This window comes from Pristis pectinata, chromosome 8 (genome assembly GCF_009764475.1).
Source record: "Pristis pectinata isolate sPriPec2 chromosome 8, sPriPec2.1.pri, whole genome shotgun sequence".
Classification (NCBI taxonomy): Eukaryota; Metazoa; Chordata; class Chondrichthyes; order Rhinopristiformes; family Pristidae; genus Pristis; species Pristis pectinata.
In genome coordinates this window covers 27728494-27756121 of record NC_067412.1, presented here as the reverse complement: position 1 = coordinate 27756121, position 27628 = coordinate 27728494, and the positions used below count along the sequence as shown (strand labels likewise).

The window sequence follows — 27628 nt, the reverse complement described above, 5'->3', positions numbered from 1 at the left end:
TGCTTGGCTTGTACTGCAGTGTGTACCTGGACTGATGCAGGCAATCAAGTCTCATCTTCAGGACACCACTGTTGTTTTCCACCACTGCATTGATACTTGTGGCAGGACTCAGCTGCTGTGGCTGGTGCACTGGTGCCAGGGCCAGTGGAGTAGAAGGTAGCCCTTGCCCCGATGATCCATCCTCTAGGGAGAGTGGGTCACAGAAAGTGACTGGTGGTGTAGTTTCCATGACGATCACGGTGTCATGTGTGCTGCCCAGAAAATTGGTCTTCATCACAAGGAAATTCTGATGATCCACAGCCATTTGTACATTCAGAATGTGTGAAACTTTCTTGGTGAAGAGTTCTGACTTCTCACTGGGAGCCCTTAGGGGGACATGAGTTCATTCAATGTCTTCCTGCCCTTGTGGGAAGCTGGTGAAGCTAGCCAATCCCTGTGCCTGTTCCTCACTAAAATCAAAAGTTCTTAGCAGATGCAATGCCCAAGTGACCGCATCAAAGGAGCAGAGAACAGGAAACTTGGAGACACAGCAGAGATCTGCTATAGCTGCTTGGAGTGATCCTGTAGCGAGTATGTTGAAAGCCACATGACCTTGCTATCTGTAGAGAGCAGTTCTGTGAGGGCGTGACCAAAGGTCTTCCCACAGCTTTTCACGTCTGAAACTTCCCCTAACCTCACCAGGCCCTCCAATCTATTGGCAAACCAAAGCATACTGATTCCTCTCCTAAAGGCACCAACTTCTGTTGGACCACATTCAGTGCCGCCCTCTCATGTCTCACCAATGTGGTCAGTCTCTACAGTAAATGGTCAGCATAGAAAGTCAGCTCAGCCCTGACCTCACCTCCTCATTCCCAGCACAAATCATGGGAAAGCAACAAGGGGTAAAGCACCTGGATGTGTTTTCCCTCGTCAACCAGAGAGTACACAATCTCATCCCAGGCATTTAAGCACACAATTTTTTCTCGACTGACAACAGAAAATAGGGGTTTATAGACACCAGAAATACAAACTATGTCCAGTGAGCTGAAAGCATCCCCATCTTGTTCTGACTCCTGTGGAAGTTTGCCTGAGGCTTATTACAATTGAAATACTGGAACTAATATACTGTATGTGTAAGCACATGCATATTATGTTTGTCCAGCAATCTTCTGTTTTTAATTATGCTTCTGCACATTATTTGGTGTGACAAAGGAAGTTGCAGAAAGGCACATTACTCAGGTTCTGCACGGGAAGTTATGCAAAAATTAGCCATTAGGAAATGCTCTCTTCTTCCTTCCAGCAGCAGCCCCCCCCCCACCGCCCCATGTATTTATTTCCTCAGGCAAGGAATGTACCTCAATAACTGGTAACTAGCTTAAATGCTGCTTTTTATAAAAGGCTTGTTTTGTGGTTTTGGTAACAGTAGTAAACACCTAGATATTACGTACAAACACAGAGCTCTCCCCATCTGTGGGGTTGTGTCTCATGTATCTGTGAATGAGTTGCTCATTTGTTCCATCTGCATTAATGATGGAGAATGGAAACAGTTCATTAGATCAAGATAATTTCCAATGTGATCATTTCATTGGTTAATGGGTATTAAATTACCAAGAAATCTGCAGGCACTGGGTTTTATATATTAAAAAAAAGGCATAGTAACCACAACTAACTGGTTAGGCCTCAGCTGGAGTGTTGTGTCTATTTCTTTGCACCACAGTGTGAGAAGTACATCATTCACAGGCTGCAAAGGAAATTTATTTGAATGGTGCCAGGCCTCAGGGTCTTCAGCTACACGGAAAGACTAGAGATGCTGGGAACGTTCACTGGAGAACAGAGAACGCCAGGTGGAGATTTAATAGAGGTGTTCAAAAATTATAGGGGGTTTTAAAAAGATATATAAGGAGAAGCTCTCTTCTTGCTGGAAGACCTGCCAACACAAGTTTAAAATGATTGGTGAAAGGAGTTGATTTTTTACTTGTTGAGCTGTTCTGATCTGGAACACACTGCCTGAATGGTCAGCAGAAGCAAATTAAATTGTATTGTTCTAAGGGGAATTGGATAAATACTTGAATGGAAATATGTGAAGGTCAGTGGATGAGTGAGGGGAGTGGAACTAATTGGATAGCTCTTTCAAAGAGCTAACACAGGAAAGATAGGATGGATCACCTCCTGCACTGTACGCTTCTCTGATTCAGAGATGTCTGGGTAGTTCCTGGTTTATCCTGAATTGACTGGTCTCAGCTAGCATATTACACTTGACATGGCAGTTTGGGTTATAGATGGAAATAAAATCTGACCCCTGGTGAAGAGTACAAAAGTGTAGACATCTGGCTGGGATGGGGTTGACTATAATATTTGTCCCCCTCAGTGCCAAAGCTTACAGTGCAAACATCACATGAGCAAGAACTACTTAGACAAGATATTAGAAAAGATAGTCAGAGAACATGGGGTTATTGCTTCCTTTTCTTAGTACTTCTGGGACCAAGAATGATTGTGGATTCTTAGATGAGTCTTATGTAGGATCCACAGACTGTGCTACAGACAGGGCAAGAAGTGCTTGATAGGGCAGGTGGCTGGGTAGTTAGGGATGTTGTGTTCTACTTCTGCTGTTTGCATTTGACCTCCTTGTGCTCCTGCTGTAGACCTGAGGTGCTCAGTGCCTCCTCAGACACTCTCTTCATTTTGAGGCAAGGATGCCATGTGTCTGGTAGGATGTTATATTTGTTTATGGAGATTTTGAGGATGTCCTTGAAGTGTTTTCTTTGCCCGCCTGGAACTCTAATGTCAGGGTTGAGCTTTGAGTAGAGTAATTGTTTTGGGAATCTCGTATGTGGACAGTGTGGCCTTACCCACTGAAATTTGGATCAGTGTGATCTGAGCCTTGAAAATGGGGTTGTTGGCCTGGGAGAGACCCCCATCATTGGTTCACCTGTCTTAATGAATTTTGAGGATTTTATGGAGGCAACGTTGGTGCTATTTCGGTATATACCATGCTTTGAATTGCATGCTGTAAGTTGCAAGGGGGAGGGATTTAAAAGGCACTTGGACAGGTACATGGATAGGAAAGGTTTAGAGGGATATGGGCCAAACATGGGCAAATGGGACCAGCTCAGATGGGAATCTTGGTCAGCATGGACCAGATGGGCCAAAGGACCTGTTTCCATGCTGTATGACTATGATTACCACTGTTCAGTAGACCTTAAGCCTAGTGCTGACTTTGGGGCCTTGGCTTTTAAAAACTCTTGTCCTTAGTTGACTGATGGCTATGCCGGCACACTCGAGGAGTGGTTCATTTTGTCATTTTGCTGAAACTTCACTCCTAGGTTATGAAAAGTGATCCAAGTTTTCCAGGGTCTTGTCATGGATTTTGATTGTTGGGAGCCGGGGCAGTGATGTGTAATGGGGATAGGATGTTAGAAGACCATTGTCTTCCAGACATTTAATGTAAGATCCAACCTCTTGTAAGCTTCAGTGATGACTTGGAGCTCTACAATAAGGCAAGGTTAGGGTTGATGGAGTTGGGCAGCGGAGGCAAGGGAAGAATGCTTGGAATTTGCCACATATTATGCATATATAAATATTATTGATAGGCGGGAAAACACCAGCTGGTTCATCGTTTCCCCTGCACCGATGACGCCTTGGGCAACATGACCAGACGCTACGTACACCTCCCTTCCCCCACAGTCAAGTAGTCCCATGACAGTGATGAAAAACAGAAAGATAAATCCTGGGTTGGAATGAGGAATGGGGGAGGGCAGGGAATCTGGCAAATTCCTCTCTGACCTCCTCAGGCAATTGAAACCAGTTCAGGAGACCACATTGATAATGCATACATGATTGCTGAACCACCCGCCCTTTATGAGGCCTGATCTTTCGCCCCAGCCAGATCCCAGTCCAGTTCCCTTTATGAAGGTGTATAAAAACCACAAGGATGTTGATAAAGTTGAGAACAAAATGTCTTTGGCCAGCTGTTATTCTGCCCTTTTCTCATTTTATAACTCGCCCCAGCCTTTTGTTGATAAACACTTCACTATTTCAAGATGTTAACCAAGCTGAAGAAGTTCCTTCCTCATTAGGGACTGGATTCCTTTCAGTTCTGTCATACTCAGAACTGTCTGCAGAATATCTGCAAGGGGACAACTAGCAGAGTTTTGCCAAAGGTTACTCTCCTTAGAGAAATGGTTGCACAAGTACATTTAAAAAAACATTTTTATTTTTGGTCTTAAGCAATTGACACTGGTGCACTTAACATGCCAGATGTAATTTATATTGTTTGTGAGGTGTGCGAAGTCTCCAGTTGCACTACAGCTCTATTTTAAGAGAAAAATGTAAATGAAAAATTAAACTTTTGGAGTTAAGCTAAAGTGGTATCTGTATTTTTAGTTGTTCTACCTCTGACAGTTAGCTCTGCTTTCCACCTACAAGATCACACACACTTCTTTAATGCTGGCCCAAATTTAGAATGCCCACTGTTGAACAAGGTATTGTTGTTCAGATAGTTTGAACAGTGAGATTTTTAGTGTGTTCGAATGCACCAAGTGAGCTTGGGATAGTGACTTCCTCCCAGGAGCTGATGGGTGGATGGGCCTGAACAAGTCACGTCTGGTCACTCAGGTGTGGTTATGATAGTTCCATGTTGTCATATTTCCTTACGACATAGAAAGAGGGCATTTGGCCCATCGAGTCTTTGCCAGCTCCTGGAGCATTCCCATTACTCCTATTTACTTCCCTGTAACTTATTCTCTGTCATGTTCCCATCAACTTTCCCTGGTTCTCCTGCCACCTGCCTACTCTGGGGACAATTTACTATGGCCAGTTACCCTACCAGCATGTCTTTAGGATGTGGGAGGAAACCAGAACACACGGGGGAAAACCTATGCAGTCATAGGGAGAATGTACAAACTCCACGCAGACAGCAGCTGAGGGCAGATTGAACCAGGCTCACTGGAGCCATGCAGCAGCAGCAGCACTAATACTACACCACTGTCCTACCCTGGAGTGGGGACTATCACTGCCTTTTACTGTGACTGAATGCCAGGTTGAATGCCAGGATCACAGTTCATTTTTAAATTAATTATTCTTGAGGCACAGGTATTACTGACAAAGGCAGTATTGATTGCCCATCCCTTGATGGCCTGAGCTTTGGTACAATTGAGTGACTTGCTAGGCCAACTCAGAGGGAAGTTAAGAGTTGATGGTGTGGGACTGTAGCCACATTTAGACCAGCCCTGGGTAGGGAAGGCAGACTCCATTAGAGATTAAAAAGAAAATTTTCTGGATAATCAGCTTCCCACTGGCCTCCACCACCCATATTTCTTTAGTGTATTACAGTTGTTTAGGATGGTATGCAAGAATTTGAACTCTCACACACTGGATTATTGGTTCAACATCATAGCCATTATATTGCTTTGTGTGTGTGTGTGTGTGTGTGTGTGTGTGTGTGTGTGTGTGTGTGTGTGTGTGTGTTTATTAGTACACGTATACTGGTTGGAGGAGAGAACAATATCTTCAAAAATACAGGCTGACGTTCCGGCTTTGTTGTTCAGTGATGTCTGCTTTTGAAAATACCTATTGTAAAAAGAATTTGTATTTATGTTGTACCTTTCACAACATCTTAAGTATTTCACAGTAAATGTTGCGTTGAACTGCAGTCATATTGCACTTTTGAGTGAATAATTTAAAAACTGTTGAAATTGGTTTAAATAAAACTTTAAAAAATCATTTTAAAAAATAAATTTATTTAAAGCTTGTTGATTAATTAAAAAACATAGATGTACAGTGAAATTAGGGAAAATTAAACAAGTTTACTTAAACTTATCTTTTTAATGAAGGGTGGCATCAAATGGCTATGGCTAGTATAAAGCTGAAGGGCCAGATTTGGTTTATTCAACCGCTTGCCTCATCAAGCTATGGAATTTACCTGGACTCAATGCTCAGTCCAGTGATGGAACAAGGAGTCAGATGTACCTATGTGGAAGTCCAGACACACCGAAGTGTGTACCACATCTGGCCAGCAGTTCTTTACAGAACTGCAAACTAGCCAACAGTGTATTTCAACCCAATAGTTTTTAATAGAATTCAGCAGATGGCTTGGGAGGAGAAGGGATGGGGGAACATGAGGTTTGTATTTATTACTGCTATGTAAAAAGTGCAGCATCAGCATTTCTTTTGTTTCTTGCAGTGAGGCTTTTCTTTAAATACAGGTTTTTGTTTGGAAGTCTTTATCAACATTAGAAAAATTTGCATTGAGTTGTTTGCTGCTGCCTTGTTAAAGCAAAATGAATCTGAATATCTTGTGTTCCATTTTGTACATTACCTACAGCGGCCCATTAATAAACAGCTACAGTCATACTGGTCTAATATTTGACTCTGATAATCAGATTTCATTGAACAACAGCAGACAACTGTGGTTGTTACCTAAACAATTGATAAAATATGTGATTTCAGCATTCCGTACAAATGGTGTGATATTATTTTGTTGTTACAAGAAAGCATCTCATCATGACAGTTGGCTATTAAATGGAAGAAATAAATTACATTTAAGTAAGTTGCATTTATATATTTTTTACAACAATTAAGAAGATCCAAAGTTGCCCCAAAGACAGTTGAATTGCTGTGGTCACAGCTATTTTATGCACAGGAATTTCCCACAAACAGCAGTGTGTTTTCTTGTACCAATGTTGACAGAGGGTCAGAAAAAGGCAGGGCACCAGGGCAAATATCTTACACTGATTGTGATATGCAAATTTTATATCAACATATGCAAATAGCCCCCTCCCCCCTCTTCCCCAAATTCAAAAATGGTAACTCTCCCTCTCCTATTCTCCACAACTACATGACCCCTCCCCACCACAGCACCCTTGCTGTACTTACAGTGCTGTAGAATTCTACAGGGCCCCTCTGGCACCCTATAAGAAGTGCGACCTTACCCCAAGTGTGGGCTGAGGTTATCATGCAGAGACAAACTGTACAACTGCAAGGGACAAGTCAGTCCCATCCTCGGTTGCACCCCAGTCACTGAGTAGGGAGTTGAAGTGAGAAGCTGGGGCAGGTTTCCCCCAAAAACCTGAGTTAAAGTTGGGCAGGAACACTCCATTTACAGCAGGGTCCATTTAATCAGCAGATTATATAAACAATGTTCTACAGCAAAGAGACTATTTAGAATGAGTTTCTACAAACTACAGTGAGAAATCTCCTGACTGAAAATGCATTAACAGCCCCTGGTAGTAGTGACTAGAGGATAGTTATATTCCACAAATCATGGGCATAAAATCAGTCCAAGCCACTTAGAGTTGTGCGACCTCTAGGCCTGATTGAGGGAGGAGTTTACTTGATCATCCCTGCTCTGGCCAGGCATAGATGCCAAACCAAATGTGCCTCCCAAATAAGGCCTCTTTAGTAGCTGGGCCCCAAAGCAGCACTGACGGAGCTCAGCTGCTCTGTTTATATAGAGAATTTCCAGATTCAAAGTAGAATTTACAAACTAAGCCACTGGGAGAGCTGAAATGACTTCTCTGAGAACTGCTGAAGTAAAGCAGGCACAGTTATTAGAGTTTGCAGTCCTCCTGCATTGAAAAGGGGATTTTATTTACCACCGATAAAAGAGATGGGAAAGCGTGTAGGAATCTCAAATATTCACAGCATGATGCTCTTTATGTTGAGCCTGTGAACAACATAAGAATGGTGGTGGCAGAGTTGAAATACTTCAACAAAAGCATGAACATGCCCATTCAATCCCAACTACTAAATATGTCCAAACCATAACCTTGCTTTCTATGAGATGATGCAGGATTTCAAGCAATTCAACTGGTTTCCTTTTTTGTGTAGTCAAAGCCTCTACCTGGATTCATCGCACAGGAGGGCCGCAGTCTGCCTCATGGTTCCTTTCAGAAAACATGATGCACACACAAGCTTAAGAGTTTTGTAGTGAATTCAGATTTGCTTGCTATTAAAGAGTCTGGGATTGAAAGCAGCAAGTAACAGCCAGGCTACAAATGAAACGCCGTGTGCCATTGGCTTTAACAGTGCCTTTTTGTATCTGAGTTCCTGCTGTGAGGTTGTGACCTTCCATTCACTTGGGACATTTTGTGCACAGCAGTTTTCTTGGACCATATTTGCACAATAACCGGTTTCCCTGCTTTACTGACCTTGTACAAGTCAGTTCACCCCCACCCTATGATATTGCCCTATCTCTTACCTGTAATGTTGAATGTGATATTTATATTAAAGATTAAATTGTCTCCTGTATCAAATGTTATTTGGCAAGAAGGAACTTGTATTTATATTTCGGCCTAAAACTTCCCAAAACACTTTATAACCATTCGAGGAGTATTTTTACACTGTAGTCACTACTTTAATATGGGAAATTTTGTGGTTGGTTTGCAGACAAATTGTACACAGCAAGATCCCACATATAGCATCAGGATAATAACCAGCTTAAATGTTTTAGTACTAACAGTTGAAGAGTAAAATTTGTCCAGGGTGAAGTCAACTTAAAGGCTTACTGATAGACATCACATTAGACATCACTAATTGGACACCCCCGATGGTTGCTTAGATTCTGTGCTCAGGTCTCAGTCAGTCTTGAGTCTGCAATGTTTTGTCTTTGCGATGACAGCACCTTACTCTGCAAAGGCTTCTTTGAATATGCAGCTGGTCCGTCTGTACATTTTGCTTTTTCTCTGATCAATGAGGGGTTAGCAGCAGTAAAGCTGAACCATGTATCCCACATGTTACTAAGATGTAATGTAACTGGACCATTTGCAGTGTCAGTAATGAACTGTTAATTGTCTGTCATAATTCAGTATCTAGCTCTGCCATTTTACGGCTGTGGCTCCTGTCCACTTCCTGAAATCTTCCTCTCTTTGCAGCTTCAATAAGTGCACAGAATATTATCTGAACTGGGCAAGGCCATTGGTCTGTAATTGCCACTGGAAAGAAAAATGCAGAATTGCAAGACTATTAAAGACCTCAGAAGTCAGGCTAATAAATGTGGATTTTGAAACATTCAGTCACTCTAAGCAAATGCCACTGATTACTGTGCAATCAAAACTAGATAACAAGGAAAAGGGATTTGCTTCACTTACATTTAGGAATGTGAAGAAGATGAGAAAAAATTTGCATTTTAATAATTATGGATTAATGCACTTGTAAACTTTGTTGTTGGCTTCATTTGATTCCTGTGCGGAAAATTGTTTGTAGTTTTGGTTGTTTTTACTTGTATATTGAACCCTGTACCCAATGGCTCCTTTGAACTTAAAAAGGTGTTTAGGAAGGTTTGGACAAACCCTGCTCTCCCCTATGTTGCAAACGTGAACATTTCCTTGCATTAAACACTGTCAAATTACAGACTAATGTGTAATGTGAACTGCGGCACTGATCTTGGATCTAAGGACAGGGATTGGAACAGGCACTGTTTTTAAGTCCAACTTAATCCAATCTATTAGCTCCAAAGGTGGTTTTGAAAAGGCATTGCAAAGATAGGAGGTTTAACCCTACATTAATGTGCAGTAAGAGTAAATGTTATATTGTTTGCTTTATTGTGTTTTAAATTCAAAATTGACTCAAGTATGAGGGTTTTTTTTTTTGCATTGTCGATTGGTTAATACTGTGGACCATAATCGAGTAGATCCTGACTGTACTGTCTCTCCCTACCCTTCCCACCCCTCTCCCCAAATCAGGTGATGCCTACCCCGGTGGCTCAACTCCTTTTCTTGGGGGTTTCGTCGCCAGTGGCCTAGGGACCTCGACTGCACCTCACGGAACCCCTGCTCCTTTGCCCTCTGACCCTTCCTTCCGTGGACCCAACCCCACAAATATCCAGATGGCACAACTCTGGGTGGCACACCCTCATGAAGGTAAAAAAAAATTCTCAACTGCACTTGGTTTTTGGGGTTTAAGTCAGCTGTTGAGTTGAACAAAGGGCTTAGGAGTCAGCAGTTTTGTGTGTTGCAAAGCCTTTGGCAAAATGGTCTAGAAAACAGAAAGTAGCAACATCTGAGGGACTTGAACGTTAGTTCCCTCACTCAAAGCTTTTGGAACTGGCCAGAGCCAATTGTGACTTTGTTATTTCCCCTATGAACAATAATCTACTGTTACCCAATCGCCTGGCAAACAAAGAGTGACGTGTGTTGGTTTAGCAATCATGACGTTGTCTCTCTCAGGAGGCAGGAAGTATTTTGTGTGTTTGCAGCTTCTGCCCTGTGTAACCAATTGAAGAGCAAACCTTGCAGTCTCCTTTCTTCTAAACTGTAACTTTGCTTCAGGTTGTGAAAGGTCTTGGATCATATCCACACTTTCTTCCTTAGATTAGTTTTGTGTGGAGAGACAACAGAAAGTGTTTCCTCATAGCTCAGAGAAGGTTGATGGATGATTTCATGGAGGTATGCAAAATCAAGAATGATGGAGCAAACAAGCCATGTCAGTAACCAGGCCGTATTCGACCCCTCCCCTGTTCTGTCCCTCCTCTCGTCATAACCTAGACTCACCCCCTTCACTCACATAACTATATCTATCTGGGTTTCTTCTCCCATGGTACATATTTCCTATTCATTCCTTCACCTGTTCCACCTCCCCATCATCCCTCCCTTATCTGGTTCCACTAACCACCTCCCAGCCTGTGTCTCCTTTCTTCTCTCCTCCACCACCTGGTTCTATCTGCCTTTTCTCTCTTATGTGTCCACCTTTGTCTCACCTCTCCCTCTCACTGGCTATCTTTCCTCTACACTCTCAGTCCTGATGCAAGGTCTCGATCCAAAATGTTCACTATCCCTTTGCCTCCACAGACACTGCTTGCCCGCTGAATTCTCCCAGCAGTTTATTTTTTGCTCCAGGTTCCAGCATCTGCAGTCTCTTGTGTCTTCTATTTGATTTAAGCTCATTAGCAGAAAACAACAAACAAAATTGCCATAGGTGGAAGATCCAGGGGAGGAAGGAGAAGTTGTTTTTGTGCAGCAAGTTGCTATGGTCTGCAGTGCACTGAATGAAAGCAACAAATTCAATTGTTATCTTCAAAATGGAGTTGAATATACACTTGAAAAAGAAATAATTGGCAGAGTGTTGGGGAAAGGGTGAGGGAAGGGGACTAACTGGATCATTCTTACAAAGGGCCATTTCATAGTGGATAGGCTGTGTACTGTAGCCTCTGCACTATTAAGATTCTGTGATGAAGGTTAAAAAGTAGGATGGCACTTTATCAGAGCAGTGAATTGAGATTAGCCTTTGTAACTTCAGGTTAGCATGAGAGGGGAGTTGGGGACTTCCATTTGGGGTGATGAATGAATATTTCCTGCATTTCCAAACAGCATAGAGAAAATTTATTTATGAATTCTTACTGTGTTCACCCACCTTCCTCCATCCATGCTCGTAGAAAAAATTAGTTCTTTGGATGTAGGTTTAACTTGGTTTTACCTTTACATCACCTTGGCTCCCTTTTCTATAGTTGTGAAGAGATTCGTTTTTTCACCAGAGGTCACTGCCCACTTCACAATGTCCAAGCCCCTCCAGAATTACCCTGGAGACCTTTGGAAATCGCAATTAATCTCCTGGTCACTACAATGCCAGGAAAGAAAAGAAAACATCTTGAGGGTATTAAAAAAACTTTTAATTTCTTTTTCTTTTGAACTTTATGTTGTAAAAATATTGGGATGACATAGAAGGCTGTTGGGCTAGATGGATCGGCTGGTGGCAAAGGTCACGGGATGTCATGCTGCCAGCTAGAGTTGGGAACCTTTTTAGTTGGCAACCCATGATTTAGCAAAGATCTGCCTGAACTCCAGGCAATATTGTGCATTCTGCTGTATAAATGTGCCTCTGCATCCTTGTGAAGTTGTCATGTAGAAGTGGAAGCTGCTGGTTTCGTCGGTGAACTGCACTGTATAATACAGCTTGTGTAGGCAACAGTAAATGTTTGCCATCTTCTGAAGTTCACAGTTTTTGTGCTATCCCCTTCGCTCCCCTGCACATGTTATATCTGCAAACGTTACATCCACCAGGGAATTCTAAAGCCGTTGTAAAGGATACTGGATGTTCTCTTCCACGTAAGTCAGGGACAGTAATTGAAGCAATGCATTTCCTCAAGTTGATAGTTGTCTTGTTCAGGCATTTCTGGTTTGGAGCTCCCTCTGTGACCCAGCCACCTGGTTTCTTTGGCTCAGTGTCAGAGCTCCTTGCCCTGTTATGCTCCTGTGAATCATCTTAGGACATTTTGCTGTATTAAAGGTGCTGGAGAAATATAATGTTGTTGTATAAGGATGTGTACTGGGAGAGATTATTAGCGACAGCAAATCAGTTCCCCCACTTGGGCTGGCCTCTTGTTATTTTGGAAGTCAATGCATTTCAGAAGTTGAGGCTGGAGCAGACTGATTGCCTTCCAGCTGCAGGAACTCAACCGTTTCAGCAAAACCTGGACAGCTGAGCAGAGATTTCCTGTGGGATTGGCTCCTTAAGTTTATCCTTGATTGATCCAGAGCTTCACCCTGGCCAAAAGCTACCAAGCTACTCTTTCCCTCTTTGCACCTTACCACTATTTTAATCTGCCAGAAAGAATGAAAATGGATTGCCCTTGCATTGTGAACTGTGAAAGCAGAATTGGTACAAACTTAAAGTCTAAGGAAATGCAAAGTTATAAATCATGGTGCTCATTGGTCACCCCAAATCACCCAGGTGACACTATGTGGTCTCTTTGCAATCCCACCCACAGAAAACACCACTGAAGTAAAACAGGCAGTTAACAGAGTGACCTCCTCACACAGTGTGCCCAGCCCAGGTCTACTAATGACTCAGGAGAGGGTCTTCTCTAACATGCCTGTCTCCCTGCACTTCAGATGGTCAGAGCTCAGGATCTTAAGTTTCAAATTTGGCATTTGTAATCTATTTAAAACTCAACTTCGTTTCTTTCAATCTTCCAAACCAACTGATTGATGTTCTTCTTGGTGATGGAGACACAAATTTAAAAGGAGATACCAAAAAGACTAGGGCAACTTGCTGCAGTGTGTCCTGTAGGTTGTACTCACTGAGGGTGTGGGCGCTGGTGGCGGGAGTGCTTATGCTGGTAGATGGAATGCCAGTCAAATCAATGGTTCTGACCTTGATGGTTTTGTACTTCTTGAGAGTGTTGATGGAACTTTACATATCCACGCAACTGGAAAGCCTTCAGACTCCAGACTTGAGTCTTGTAGGTGGTGGGGTCAGCTTTGTGGAATCAGCAGGCAAGTCCCTCCTTGCAGATGATGGTTTCTGTTCAAAAAAAAGCTCCAGTAATAGCATGAAAGACGTGCCCATTTGTGGGGTGTCCAAGATTAGCAGCAATAAGTATAGATAGTCACCAGGAAATACAATAAGGGATTCAGGGGAAGCTTCGTTACCCAGGAGGTGATGAGCATATGCTTCTGGCTATGACATGAAGTCGTTGTGCTGGTTGTCTAGTTTCCCTTCATGTAGATCTTTTAAAGGGAAATAATATCACACGAGGGAAAAAGAAACCGGTACTGCTGACAGAGTGGGACTAAGTGGATTGGGAGAAAGCTTGCGTGTGGAACAGCACTAATTGTTGGATTGAATTATCTGTTACTGTCTTGTGTATGATAATCACTGCACACATTTAAACTACAAAAAATTCTCTTCCCCTCCACCCCCCCCCCCCCCCCCCCCCCATCTCCATTTCCCTCCTTCATAGATTCTCTTTCTTCACCAATCCCTCACAGAAGATGCTTGGCAATGGTGCAACCAAGAGGGAGTGACAGTGCTACTGCAGGAATAGGGTTCATGTTTGCTGGAACACTGATAGCATCTAAGAGCTCTGCGAGTTTCTTACCTATCCTACTCTTGCAGTCGGCACTAAATTTACTTCCACTGGTTCCATTAGTTTTTCAAAATAAGAAAGTGAATCCAGTCTCCTATTGCAATATTAAGCATCACATTAATTATCTCATTATTAACTCTCCTGCTCTACACCCAGCTAATTAGGTCAATGTGGAATACTGTTGGAGGAGGAGTTGAGAAGAGCCATTGAAGGGTTAAAATAATAGCTGTGATCACCAGCAAGCTCTTGTGTTCAAGCCAAGCCCAGTTTTTCCTCTATTTTGTTGAGCTCACGTGGCTATTTAAGATTAAAAAAAAGGTTTGGCTGGCAAATAATGAGTCAGTATAAATCCATTTTCAGCAGCGGTTCAAATGGTTATTGGAAAGCATCTCACTTTTCTGTTCAGATCCAACTTATCCATCTAATGAAGTTCCCCTGCTCCCCCCCCTCCCCAAAACAGGATTAACCTATTCATGCCAGGACTCTTACATGCAGGCTTCCATTTGAACAATTGTATTCTCATTTCTACAAATCACATTGCATTTAACTAGCGAGTGGGAATTGTGGTTACTGGTTTTATTGTGACAATGTTGGTGTAACTGAGAAACAAGTTTCATGTTGGCTTGCTGTTAATAACTTTATAGAACAAATTATGTTTTATACCACTAATTTTAGACTTAATAAATTGCCACTTAATTATGTGGATGGACAGAAACTCCATCGACCCTGAACTTCTGACTCTTGACTTCTAAAAGGAGGGTGTCTGAAAGAACCCTTTGGTGAACCCGATTGGGACTAGCCAGGGACTTATGTTGAGCTATTGCTCAGAGATTTCAGGGTTGTGCTCAATTACACATTTGAACAAGGTGTTTTTTGGAAACTTGAAATTCTTAAGTTTCCAATAAGCCACTGTGAGCTCAGTTATAGCTTTGCATGCAGTTGCTTTTGGCTATTTGGGGCCTATTTTATAGGAAACCAGGGAGATCTTAGTGCCAGCTGAGAGAACTGGAGATTGGGTTTTGCTCTTTATTAGCTTGGCACTCAAGCTACATATCAGCTGAAAGCAGTGCTAAATAAACCAAGCAGGGTTCACCCAGCATGATTTTATTACAAATGCGTTAAAACTGCAAGCCACATTTCAGAGTGAAAACCCTCTAAGGCAGAAATACCCCAGAAATTTTATTTATGCAACTTCACTGAAAAAATATAATTTGATGTCATCAGAATAGCAGTTCCTTCTTCTGTTCTGTTATGACTTTTCTGAAGGCACTGACTCATGCCAAAGCGCAGTTTCATCAACCACTTCTGTTGCCCAATAGTTCGTCCAAGTTGCCAGCTGAGGCAGTGAGAGTTGGCCTTGTGTTCAGTTATGTTGTCAAACAATTCTACCTCACCCTCCTTTTATCAGACCCCTTTCTAGCTGAGATGATAATCAGGAAACTGCTGCATGCTCCCTCCTCATCTATCTTGAACTCTTTATATTGTTTGATACAATGGTTTCACTAACCCTCTCCAAAGTCTCCCTAGTTTCCCATTGGCACCATTTGTTCCATCCTGACCTATCAAGATCATACCTTTCCGTCAAGGCTCTTCCAATCCCTATCCCATTCTCTTTGGAATTGTCCTACTCTTGCTTCCCCCCTTTTCTTCACTAATATGCTGCCTCATCCAAGTCAGGGAGACACAAGAGACTGCAGATGCTGGATCCTGGAACAAAAAGTAAACTGCTAGAAGAACTCAGCAGGTCAAGCAACACTGGAGGCAAATGCGTGGTCGACGTTTTGGGTCATGACGGTGAATCAGCACTGGATGGGACTTCTACAGGATCCTGATTCAGGGTCTCGACCCAAAACATTGACCGTTCCTTTGCCCCCGCATATGCTGCTTGACCTGCTGAGATCTTCCAGCAGTTTATTGTTTGCTCATCCAAGTCATATTGTCAATTCCAATATTGTCAATTTATCCACCAGCCTGAATGAGCTGCCATCTCGTCCAGTTAGATACCAGGAAAAAAAGGCATTGTTTGCATACTGGTTGCCATTCCCTCCCAACCCAAATCCTCTCCGTCACAAACATTATCTGCCATCAACTGAGCAACACTGCCCTTCTCCGCACTTGCCCCCACTCTATAGGCTGCCTTAGTTATCCATATATTCAATAAATCTCACCCAGATCATCCAAAAATATGATTTCCACAACGGAACTTATGCAAACCTAGGAATTGGATTGCACTTTTCACCTCAAGTGATATGTGATTGAAAATGTACTTTCCCTAGCAACAACTATTTCAGGATCTGTGCATGTCGCCATGGAAACTGGACCAGGCACTTCCTGGCATGAATCAAGCTTTCATCTCTGATGTGATTTCTGTATCCAGTGTCCACCAAGTAACATTCTCTGTAAAAGCTGTTTTTGTAGACCATGTTGCTCCAAAGATTACCCACCATTGTCCACTCCTAGAACAACTAGGTTTTGCGAGTGATAAACTAAGTACCATGGTTAGCTTCTATCTTCCAGGTCATCTACATTTCATCTCTGCCCTCTCACTCCTCACCACATCCACACCAACCCACACCCCCACCATTCACTGAAAGCCCAATCACTCTGGATCCACACTTCAGATTTCTCCAATCCCTCAACAGCACTAATTCTCTGACCGCGCCCCCCCCCACCCCAGTACCCAACCCTTTAATTCTATGTTCAATAAAGGCTGACCAACTCCCTCCCATCCTACCTCCAATAGCCAGTCCAACGACCCTGACCTTTTCCTTTTTGCTACTTTTGGTTACCAAATGATGAACGTGCATCTTCAAAGAGTCAAGTGTTAAGAAAAGGAGTAGGCTTTTCAATTAGATCTCAGTGGATCTATGTCCTAACTCCATCCCCTTCGTTCCAAAATCAAAGCCCTTGCCCAACAAAAACCTATTAATCTCATTGTTCATTTTGCACAAGTCCATAGGATGCTCAAAGCAGCTGCACAGGTTGACTCTGTGGTTAAGAAGGCATATGGTGTATTGTCCTTCATCAATCGTGGAACTAGGAACCGAGAGGTAATGTTGCAGCTATATAGGACCCTGGTCAGACCCCACTTGGAGTACTGTGCTCAGTTTTGGTCGCCTCACTACAAGAAGGATGTGGAAGCCATGCAAAGGGTGCAGAGGAGATTTACTAGGATGCTGCCTGGACTGGGGAGCATGCCTTATGAAAACAGGTTGAGGGAACTTGGCCTTTTCTCCTTGGAGCGATGGAGGATGAGGGGGGACCTGATAGAGGTGTATAAGATGATGAGAGGTATTGATCATGTGGATAGTCAGAGGCTTTTTCCCAGGGCTGAATTGCTTACCACAAGAGGACACAGGTTTAAGGTGCTGGGGAGTAGGTATAGAGGAGATGTCAGAGGTAAGTTTTTTACTCAGAGAGTGCGTGGAATGGGCTGCTGGCAATGGTAGTGGAGGCGGATATGATAGGATCTTTTAAGAGACTTTTGGATAGTACGTGGAGCTTAGAAAAATAGAGGGCTATGGGTAAGCCTAGTAATTTGTAAGGTAGGGACATGTTCAGCATAGCATTGTGGGCCGAAGGACCTGAATTGTGCTGTAGGTTTTCTATGTTTCTATATGACACCAACACCTATCACAGATATTCCTTTTGTTCTCTACAACCCTCCTCTTTCTCTGCAATTTAAAGCATCTTTGATTTCTAAATTTTCCTAGTTCTGGTGAAAGGTCATTAACCTGAAACTTTAATTATGTTTCTTTTTCCACAGATGCTGCCTGACCTGCATTTTCTGTTTTTATTTGAGATTTCTAGCATCTGCAGTTTTTCCTTCTCCAGCCCCAACAGTCTTTAAGAGGAGAGAGCTCCAAATTTTTGATTCCCTTGTGCATGCCTGGGCAATTCAGCTTTCCTGAGGCCTTGCAGGCCAAAGGCTGCAGGCACAGCTTGGTGCAAATATTTTCTCAGGGCATTGCTGGCAAAAGTGTGGGGAGGTGGTTTCAAGGTCTCTCTGTAATGACCTGAAGTTCACTCCAAAATCCCCAGAGCATTTGGTAATTTTCACAAATTACTAGAGGTTTTAGAACTGATCTGGAGAGATCGCTGGCATGTCTTTGTATGAGGAAGTGCTGACTGCCATTAAACCTCAAACATCTTATTTTTATACCCTTTCTTTCTGAATTGCCCCACCAGAACTTCCCTATCTATTTGCTTCTTTAAATTTGTTCTCAGACATACTAATGAATTTCATAAACAACTCAGTCTGTGGGAAGTGAGTTCCAAAGAATTTGTCTGAAATGTAGTGACAATAATGACAATTAAATGTGCAGACTATAGTGCTTTAATTGAGAAATAGTTGAGTTTTTTTAATGTTTACTGTTTGATTGTCAACTAAATTAGAATGCTAATTGCTGGCAATGACCTACCTTGCTCTTTCCAATGTTATTCTTTAAGCTAATGTCATCAAAGACATGGTCTCGAACCTGGCAAGCAGCTGAGGTGTATATTCAGCATTGTGGCTTTTTGAACCTTGTGCTTTTAATTAGAGGAGTACGGCGGAAAATAAAACAAGTGGTTTTGGAATCAGAATTCACTTTGAATATCTTGATGAGATTGTGGCGCTCCTGGTAGGACTAATTTGAACCTATAAAATGGCACCAGGCTTTCCCAACCACAATACACAACTTGACCGTCACTTTATGATTGCCTAGAGCGAAGACAGTCAATAGACTTAAAAAGCACGAAGAACTAAAGTGTATTTATGCCTCCTTTATCAACAGAACACTCTACTTCAAGGTCACCAGAGGGTAACTTCACATTTACACTTTATTCCAGCAGTTTATCTTCTTAACTCTCCCCACCCCCACCCTTACCCCCATCCTCACCCCCATCCTACCCAACCTCTGACACACAGATTGACTGAGAAGAGTGATGATGGGGCTGGAGGGAGCAGTAGGTGTGTAATTGGTTTAAAAGGTGTCTCAGAGTGACACAGAAAGAGACCAAGGAGACCATCACCTCCTCTCCTTGGGATTTATTCACCCACTTGAAGTTTAAATTGAAATGCTAATCCTTTCTGGGCTGTGGAAGGGGTTGTTTCATGGATGGTACACTACACAGAGGGGTTGACATAAATGCCCTTCATGCTGAAGTAAACACGGGGAAGTAGGAAATTGTGTTCTGATCCTGATTTTAAGTTTGCACCCTTGGGACCAAAAATGATTGTGTTCTTAAGCTTGGCAAAACAGATAACCAGAGGACAGACCTGAGCTGCATTGAATTTTTATTCAATGTGACACTTGACACTGGGAAAGTAAGATACCCTGTGACCTATTTTACTTTAACCCATGCCAGCAGCAGGGTGTTTTTTGTTCATTATTTTTGCCCCTTTCTCAACCACAACAGCCAAGGTGATTGCATTTCCATTGTAAATAATGGCCTTCATGAGGCAGGGTTTAAATAAAATGAAAGCACCTGTTCATGATCAAAAAATTATGAAAAAGAATAACCAGCCTTTTCAAAGAAGGTTCAGATGTTTCCTACTGCTATTAAATGTTTTCATTCATTTGGACTCCCCAGTGAATTACTTGACTGAAGTTTTAACAAACGTCATTGTAATATTTCTAAAAGTAGAGTCATTAATGCTAATACAGAATAAAGTTGTGTTTTTTAAAAATTTCTTTGCCTATATGTTATGTATATAATGAACAAAAATATTTGTATACAACCAATTGAGATTCAACCTCAAGCTGCATTGATTTATCCCAGCTCTCTTTGGGGTGTGATACTTGAATTCAGTACCCTTTGGTAGTGGAGCAGGAAATCAGCTGGTGTTCCTGATTCTAATTGCTATCCACCTATTTACCCAGGAAGGGTTGTTAGTGACTCGTGGTTTGCATAACAGTCATGGTTGAAGAGCATGCCACCACTGAGGGATAGGGCAGACACCACCACCACCCGTGGCTGGTACAAACCAGTGAGGAGGACCAGAAATAAAATGCACACTGGCTGAGTCTATACTCCTTGTATAATAAACTTCCAAAAGAGAACTTTGATTCATTGTCAATAATGAGCACTAAATGCATTCAGGCAATACTTCATATGTTTCTCTAAATAAATTGGATTAAAAATGTCACTGATTCTCCTGTGGCTTTCAGTGTGTTACATTTTCTTGGTTCCTGGCCATATAATTTTGCATAGCTAAAAATAGCCCATGGTCTGGTCAGGTGATCATAAAATCATTTTTATAAATAACAGAAACAGTTCATTGTAGAATGAAATAACAGGGGAAGGTCATTTATCCGAGTTTAGCACTGTGGAGATTTTGAGAAAAACGAGTTTGATCAGAACCAATGGGCGTACTTCATAATTTCTACTCTGCAGATTTCTCTGTTTGCTGCCCATAGTCTTATGATTATTTCATATTCACCTGGCCTCTTTGCAGTCTTTCTCTGGCTTGGAGGTCAGGCAGCAGAGCTAAAGTGGTATTTTCAAGCCAGACTTTGGAAATGGTGCAGAAGCAGAGTTACTTTTTACATTCATTTCTGAGATATGGATATTGCTGCCCTTGCCTCATTTCCTTTGAGAGGATTATGGTGAGCTTCCTCTCGAACTGGTGAAGGTTCTCCAGTATAGAGTGTGGCTATCTGACCCAGGCCTGTCGGCAGCTGACTGTATGTGTCAGGTTGGGTCCATATTCATTTCAGGCCAGGCCAAATTAAGCCATTGCATGTTGACTTGGTTCAGTATTATATCCAGCTCAGGATGATTTTCTTATGATGAATCCTCTGTACTTCCTCAAACAGAACAATGGCATGTTTGAAATTGCTATACTTAGAGTGAAGGTTGGGTTACATATGTAAGTATTCAGAGTCAGATTGGGTTCAGATTGGCCGTAGTTAGATTTGGGTCGGGATGCAGATTTATACTGAAGTAGACCTCTTTTGGTGTTATTTAAGAAGTTTCAGGATTTTCACTGAACGATGATGAATGAATGAATGAGGGCTTTCAGTTGCATGGGGAAACCAGAGAATGGGAATGATCTCCACAGAGCAGAGACCTAAACTCCCATGTCACGCAATTAATGTGTGGAGCAGTAACAAGTTCCGACTTCCCTCTTTCCACTGATGGGAATTGCTAACTGGAAATTCAGGAGAAATTATAAGTTTTCTTTCTGCGGCAAGTAGCCATGATCTAGAATACATTGCCTGAAGAGTTAGAGCAACCAGATTAAACAGTAACTTTCAAAAGAGAGTTAAACACATACAAAGGAGCCATTTTCCACTTAGATGCATCATGTTGTTCACCTGAGTTATGCCATGTGGCAGTACATGTATTGAAAGGAAATAGTTACAGGCAAAAGAGCAGAGAAATTGGAAATCTTATTGCTCTTTCAAAGAGCTGCCATAGGCATGATGGGCTGAATGGTTAATTTTTGTGCCCTATTTGAGGTTATCCCACCACTGAAAAAACATTGAGAAAATTTGTGATGTGCTGTTTGAACCTCACCTGATACGTTAGCAGAAGAAAATTGCCTGTATTTGCAAAGCACTCTCGCAGATGATCAAGTCTCCTTAAATTGGTATTTAATCAGTGAAGATTTAAAATAATTCATGAAATCCTAAACCTCAAGCTTGTCTTCCTGAGCTGCTGATTCATGCGACATTTTATTGCATGATCTGAAACATCTGGCGCACTGTGATTTATTACCTGCACTTGGAGTCTGGTGGTAATGTTTGCAGAGAAATGGGTCTTCCTTTTTGGAAACCTTTATGGGACTGCTGACTGCCTTATAATCTCTTTTAAAAATATGCACATGCTGATTTGTAAACCAAGTTTTCTTTACAAACACAAGTGTAAAAGCTACTCTTTTTAAATTTAATCTGACTCCCAAATGTATATGCAAAGGCTGGTCTCATCTCTGAGCAGATGCATCTCCTCACCCTGACGTATAGAGAGATGAGCATAGCCTGGAGATGGAACGCAGGCTAGCAGAGTCTGATAGCTTCAGGCACTCTGCTCTTCATAAAGGCAATGTTAAGTGGTTAAATCTTGAAGCAAGTGAGGTAAAATTCCTAGGTGATTTCATATAAAATAAAAACAGAAAATGCTGGAAAAACTCAGCAGGTCAGGCAGCATCTGTGGAAGGAGAAACACAGTCAATGTTTATATACATATATATATATAATTTTATATATACACACACACACACACACACACACACACACACACACACACACACACACACACACACACACACACACACACACACACACACACACACACACACACACACTCCAGTTTAGATGATGAAGTGTGGTATGTATGGAAAATCATTTGTCAGCAATGATCCCTGGATGAATATCCCCTGCCCCATTCCTATTTGTCAGTGAGTTAATTATTAACTTAGTTTTGGATCAGTTAATGCACCTAATTTATGCTATTCATTAAATGCCAAGATATTCAACTCACAGGGGACAGTGTGCCAACTTTTGAAACAAATATCAGACAAACTTGCTCAAAAAAAACTCATGGAATCATATTGCAGTTTCCTTGAAAGAGCTGTCCAGTTTAATCTCAAACTCATGCTTTTTCCCTATGTTTATGTCATTTTTTTCCCTTTCTACAATTTCCTTTTAAATCTGCTTTCACACTCTTATGCAGTGCATTCCAGGTCATAGTAGTTTATTATGTAAAAGAATTTCTCATCTCCAGTGTGTTTTTTTCCAATCTCCATCATCTATTGCTGTCTCACCTGCAGAGGTGGTTTCATTTTACTAAATCCTTCAGGACTGTTCATAATTTTGGATACGTCAATTAAATTTACCTATAGCCCTTTGCATTCTACGAAGATTTATATCAATTTATCTTGTCCATCATCCCTTGAAATATCCTCATAAATTTCAGCAGTCTTGCCATAGATTTGATGTCTTTCTTAAAGTGTAACATCCGGAATTGAGCACTGTACATCAGAAACCTGTTTTACAAAGTTAAGTTCCAGTGATTCTGAAAGTCTGAATCTTAGAATTGGAACCCATGAGGGCCCAGCAGTTTCCTGACCAAGGCTGGTTGGATGTAGCTGCCTAGTTTGAATAAGCAGTGTTGGTCTGCTGATTGATGAGCAGTCTGAACTGGCCTCAAGGCCCGGAGACATTCATAGCAAAAGTCATGTTTTTTTGCCATGTTTTTTGGGAACTGGCCTGATTGATCGTTTGTTCCCTTCACTATCAAGTCTAAGCATCTGAAGGTTCTGGGGATCTGGTTTAGAGGACCTGGGACAGCACCAAGAACTGGGTGGATTGTATAGCCAAAGTGAGGCAGAAACTGGAAATGTGGGAGCGTTGCTTTATTTAGTGTGGAGATGTTAATGAACACGACAAGTTTTGCTGGTGCTGTTAGCCCGTCACTGAATTTATCTTTGAAGAATAAATGAAGATGGTGCACTACTGTTTCTCACCTAGGCTGCTCTGGCAGCACTTCCCAAACCCAAGTAGGACATTGGCGGAAGGCATACTGGAACACCACCACCCAGGGATTCCTTTCCAATCACTCATCAACCCTGACTCAAAAATGTATTATCTTCATTGCTCAGCCCAACAGCACTGTGGGAAAACCATCAGCAGAAGGTCTGCAGTGGCTCAAGTAGATGGCTTACCAGCACTACTTCCTTAGGGGAATGAGGGATGGTCGTAAATCCAGGTCTTCAGTGGTCTCACCATGGATCTTGATAAATGAATTTTAAAAAAATCTCGCTCCATTTCTTGTGTGTAGGCATTTTGAACACCTCAATGAACTGACAAGATGATCTTGTAAACCCCTGCAAGTAATTCCACTGAGATCAAAGAAAGTCTCTGTTGAGTCTCGTGTGTGCTTTGGAAATGGCTGATGTTAAACATTTGCTCTGACTCTTACTAAATACTCACTTAAGCCTTGGGACCTAACCTTTGAACTTCTGGCCTTCATGTACCCCTGCTTCCATTATCTGGGCTCCACTGCAGATATCACTCTATTGGCAGGTTTGACAAAGTGCCTAATTAGTATTACTGAAAAGCTTCATGTTAACGTGATTAACATGTGCATGGGAAAAATACAATCTGTGAATTGCCTGCTTTGTGGATACACCTACCTTGTTCCTCACTAAGCCACAGCCACCATCCCCCTGCCAAAAAACCTTTTACCAGTTTAATTTTTACAAGACAAATTATTACAGATTGTTGAAGAAATCTGCCAAACTGTTCCACTTCTGAAATTTGAGCATAAAATCCAAGCTGTCACTCCAGTGCAGTCTGAGGAGATGCTGCACTATTGGAAGTGCTGCCATTTGGATCATTTGTTAAACCTAAGGCCCATCTTCTTCCTCAGGTGAATATAGGGGATTCAGTGTAGAACTTTGTTCTGTTGTATGCAGTGAGCATGTACTGTGACATTGATGCATTGAACATTCAGTTTCATTGACTGGAATAGAACCAAATTTCAGTAGCAGAATTCAGCATCACACCTTTGTCACAGACAACAGAGGATAAATTACTGCTACTACTGGATCCACCACCCCAGGACCAATATCCTGGTTAACATTTGTCCCCCTGCACAAATTCATTAATAACAGTTTCTCTCGCTATTATCACTTGCTGTTCATGGAAGTTCTTTGTAGGTTGCTTGGCGTATTTTCCACATTGTATCAGTAACTGCACTTCAGTAGTATTCCGTTAGAAGTTAAACATTTTAAAGTGTTCAGAAGCCGTGAAAGGCACCGTAACATAAACTTCTTTCCTTAGCTTGTAAAGCATCAGAACTTAAAACAGGAATCCAATCTTGTTCTTAAAATAAACTCTGTTTTTTGCATAACGTGAAACTGAAATGTATTACTGTTAAATTTGAATGATACATGTCATGTTATGCATGAGTAATATTTTCTTCTTTACTTTTGCAGGTTATTCACACTTGCCAAGTAGCCTTTATCCTCCTTATATTCCCATCAGTCACCTTGAGCACCCAAGCACTGGCAGCCCCATTCTAGCCCAGCTCAGCCAACACAGCCTGTTCGACTCTCAGAAAGGTCAGTGCCTACTATCTGCTGATATATCCTCATTTCATTGTTTGTCTCTTTTGTACATCAAGCTAATCTAATATTGGGGAGCTCATCCATTGGTACTTTGATCAGATAGTGGTCAGTTTATGAATTGCTCTGCAATGGCAGAATAATGGACCCAGGCCTCTCACTTAATGTCAGTTGTTGGTATTCACATCTGGTTACATTTTTAATTAGTGATTTAAGAAATAGCTATTTCCATTCTTAGCTCATAAACCCAACACAATAATCCTAGTTTACAAATTTTACATTATGGAACTGACTTTGTGTCTAAGAAGCCTTGGTTTATGTAGCAAATCGAGGAAATAAATGAGATGAATAATTTATCATTTGGCATTAACATTTCTTACTTTGCTTCTATTGAATAGAAAAGGATTGGAATAGGATATAGTCTAAGTTTGAAATGTTGCAAATAATGGAGTATGTTGTTGCAAGCAGATTATTTAATCATAAGTACTTGAATAAAAGTTTTAAGCAAGTTTTATGTATGGATAAAGATATTGCCCTGCAAGGATTCCTAGGTATATAAAAGAACAACGTACATGGGTTACGTTGTTCTTTTATATACGTATGAACCCATGTACATTGTTCTTTTAACACTGTTAACTTAATTCATTTGCGAAGGATTTTAATATATTTTAATATATAAATGGGTTTGAATTGAATTGGGGAACATACAGGTTCACATTAGGTCTGTATGAAAATAATTAAGTAGATCACTTGGGACATTGTTGCTCCAGTCCTTTGGGGGTGATTGGGAATGTAATTGGTAAGGGTCAATTAATATGGATTGTAATGCAAATGTCATGGGATCCTACTGAATGACTTTGGGGAATAGAAGTCACAATGAAATTTAGCAGAGCATCAACATCTTGGAAGACAATCCTATGATCAGCTGGATCTCCACAGGAAATTAAACAAGTTGGAGAAGTGATTTCATTAGTGCAGATTTTGCTATGTCTACTTAAAGGAGGAGACCTAATGGCCTCTTTTGATTCTGTATGATGTTTGTTATATAGTTCAGGGACAAATTTAAAGCTAATCAAACTCTGCAAAGTTCTTACTTGTTCTGCTTGTTATTTTTAAAACTTTTTGGAATGCTTTTATAATGAAACCTGTTTAAGGTGGGTCAGTTGTGATCTACCTCCACAGGTAGCAATGGCACCTTACTGAAGGTACTTCATTCTGTTGAGAGTCATGATAATGTGGATATCTTTACCAAATGATATATGTACAGGGCCGTGTGTATTTGTGCCATTTAGTCATTTTGTTTCTCATTGGGAGTACATGCCAAGATCTGTTAAGATATTCTGCTTCAGAATATTTCATAAACCCGACTTCATAAAAAGTGATCCAATGAACGAAGTGAATATCTGCTGGATGATACCATCTACTGATGTGTTTGCCTTAAAATTTTCTCTTTCCTTTTTTCTTTTCAAATTAAAAAGGTGTCATAGCTAATACCTTTGATCTTAGTTGGCATTCACAATTCTCCCCCCATTTTGCTGAATCAAAATACGCATTTTGGATATTTCTCCGCAGAGGTGGGAAAAAAATCAACATGTTAAATGCTGAAGACAAGGCACCTGTGTCAGCAAGAGAAAGAGAATGATTGGTTAACATTTCGCTGGCACCCTTGAGATTAACTTGTCTCTCCCATAGACATGTAGATTTCTAGCACTTTCTGTTTTCATTCAAAATTAGAGTAGGTTGTATAGGTCTCCTTAGATGACAGGCTGAAAACCATGTCATTTATACACCACACATATTGAAGCAGCAGATAATTGGATCTAAATGGTATTTTTGCATTATTAGAATGTGAGCTTTACAAAGTAGGGAATTGCACAGCACAGGCTTGCAGGCATGAACTGGGATCACAAAACAATGACTGCATTGGAACAGGTAGGCCTGAGGCCTGACTAAAATTGGGCCTTGGACTCCCAACTAAATTAGGCCAGTAAGCTCTGGTTGCCTGCTGCATATCGCCACACAGCTGAGCAGCAAAGTGGATCTCAATTTTGAGTTGTTTCTATGCCAGAAGCAGCCCTCTAGTTCCTTCAGCTGGGAAGGGAGGGGCCTGGGTAGTCCGGGGGGTGGTATTGGATCATGGAAACATTTCTTCTTTGATTTTCAAAAAAGAGCCCACAATTTTCAAATAAAAAAATACTTTTTCTTGGTATCTGAAGAATCTAGTGTGTGGAATTGCTGACTAATTGTAGAAATGTGTTACTTAATAGGTGTTGAGCCCCTAATTTACATTTTCATGCAACCCAGCACAGGTGTTGCCCAGATGCCTAAACAAAGGGGCCCCCATGCAAATTGAACCTGTGCAGAATGGCTGCTGAATGTCTGACCATTGAATTGGTGAATCCTGTGATCCATATTACTCCCAATAAACAAGTGCAATGCCCACCAATTTCTACCCTTTACACTTGGATCACTATTTCTGCAAACGTTATTAAGAGTGATTGGGAACTCACTCCGTGGATCTATGCACTTCCATCAAGTATGAGCTTTCCTGGAATTGACTGTACTTCTCTTTCTGAAGACTCCAATTTGGTAGGAGATTTATTGGAAGCCTAACTGCTGGTATGAAAGCAAATGCACCACATCCATCACTGACTTAGTGTTGGTCAGGCAGCTTAAAGACATGGGTTATCCTTGATTAATCATTTGTTACACACATCCCAGGATACAGTCATGTACTAAGTGTGAGCCTTCCGACAAGGAGGAAGATGGAAATCCAGTTGTCTGTGTTCCATTAC

General features: G+C 41.5%; 1 protein-coding gene across 5 annotated transcripts in view; it reads left to right on the top strand.

The window, feature by feature from the left end:
- Positions 1-27628, top strand: part of tnrc18 (trinucleotide repeat containing 18) — a 148482-nt gene that overhangs the window by 43969 nt on the left and 76885 nt on the right. For 4 of the 5 annotated variants that reach the window (XM_052020832.1, XM_052020833.1, XM_052020831.1 and 1 more), the window contains exons 3-4: positions 9660-9836; positions 24705-24830. In XM_052020832.1, coding sequence (XP_051876792.1) covers positions 9660-9836; positions 24705-24830 — 303 coding nt within the window. The remainder of the gene's footprint in view (positions 1-9659; positions 9837-24704; positions 24831-27628) is intronic. The other variant, XM_052020834.1, reaches the window with a different exon arrangement.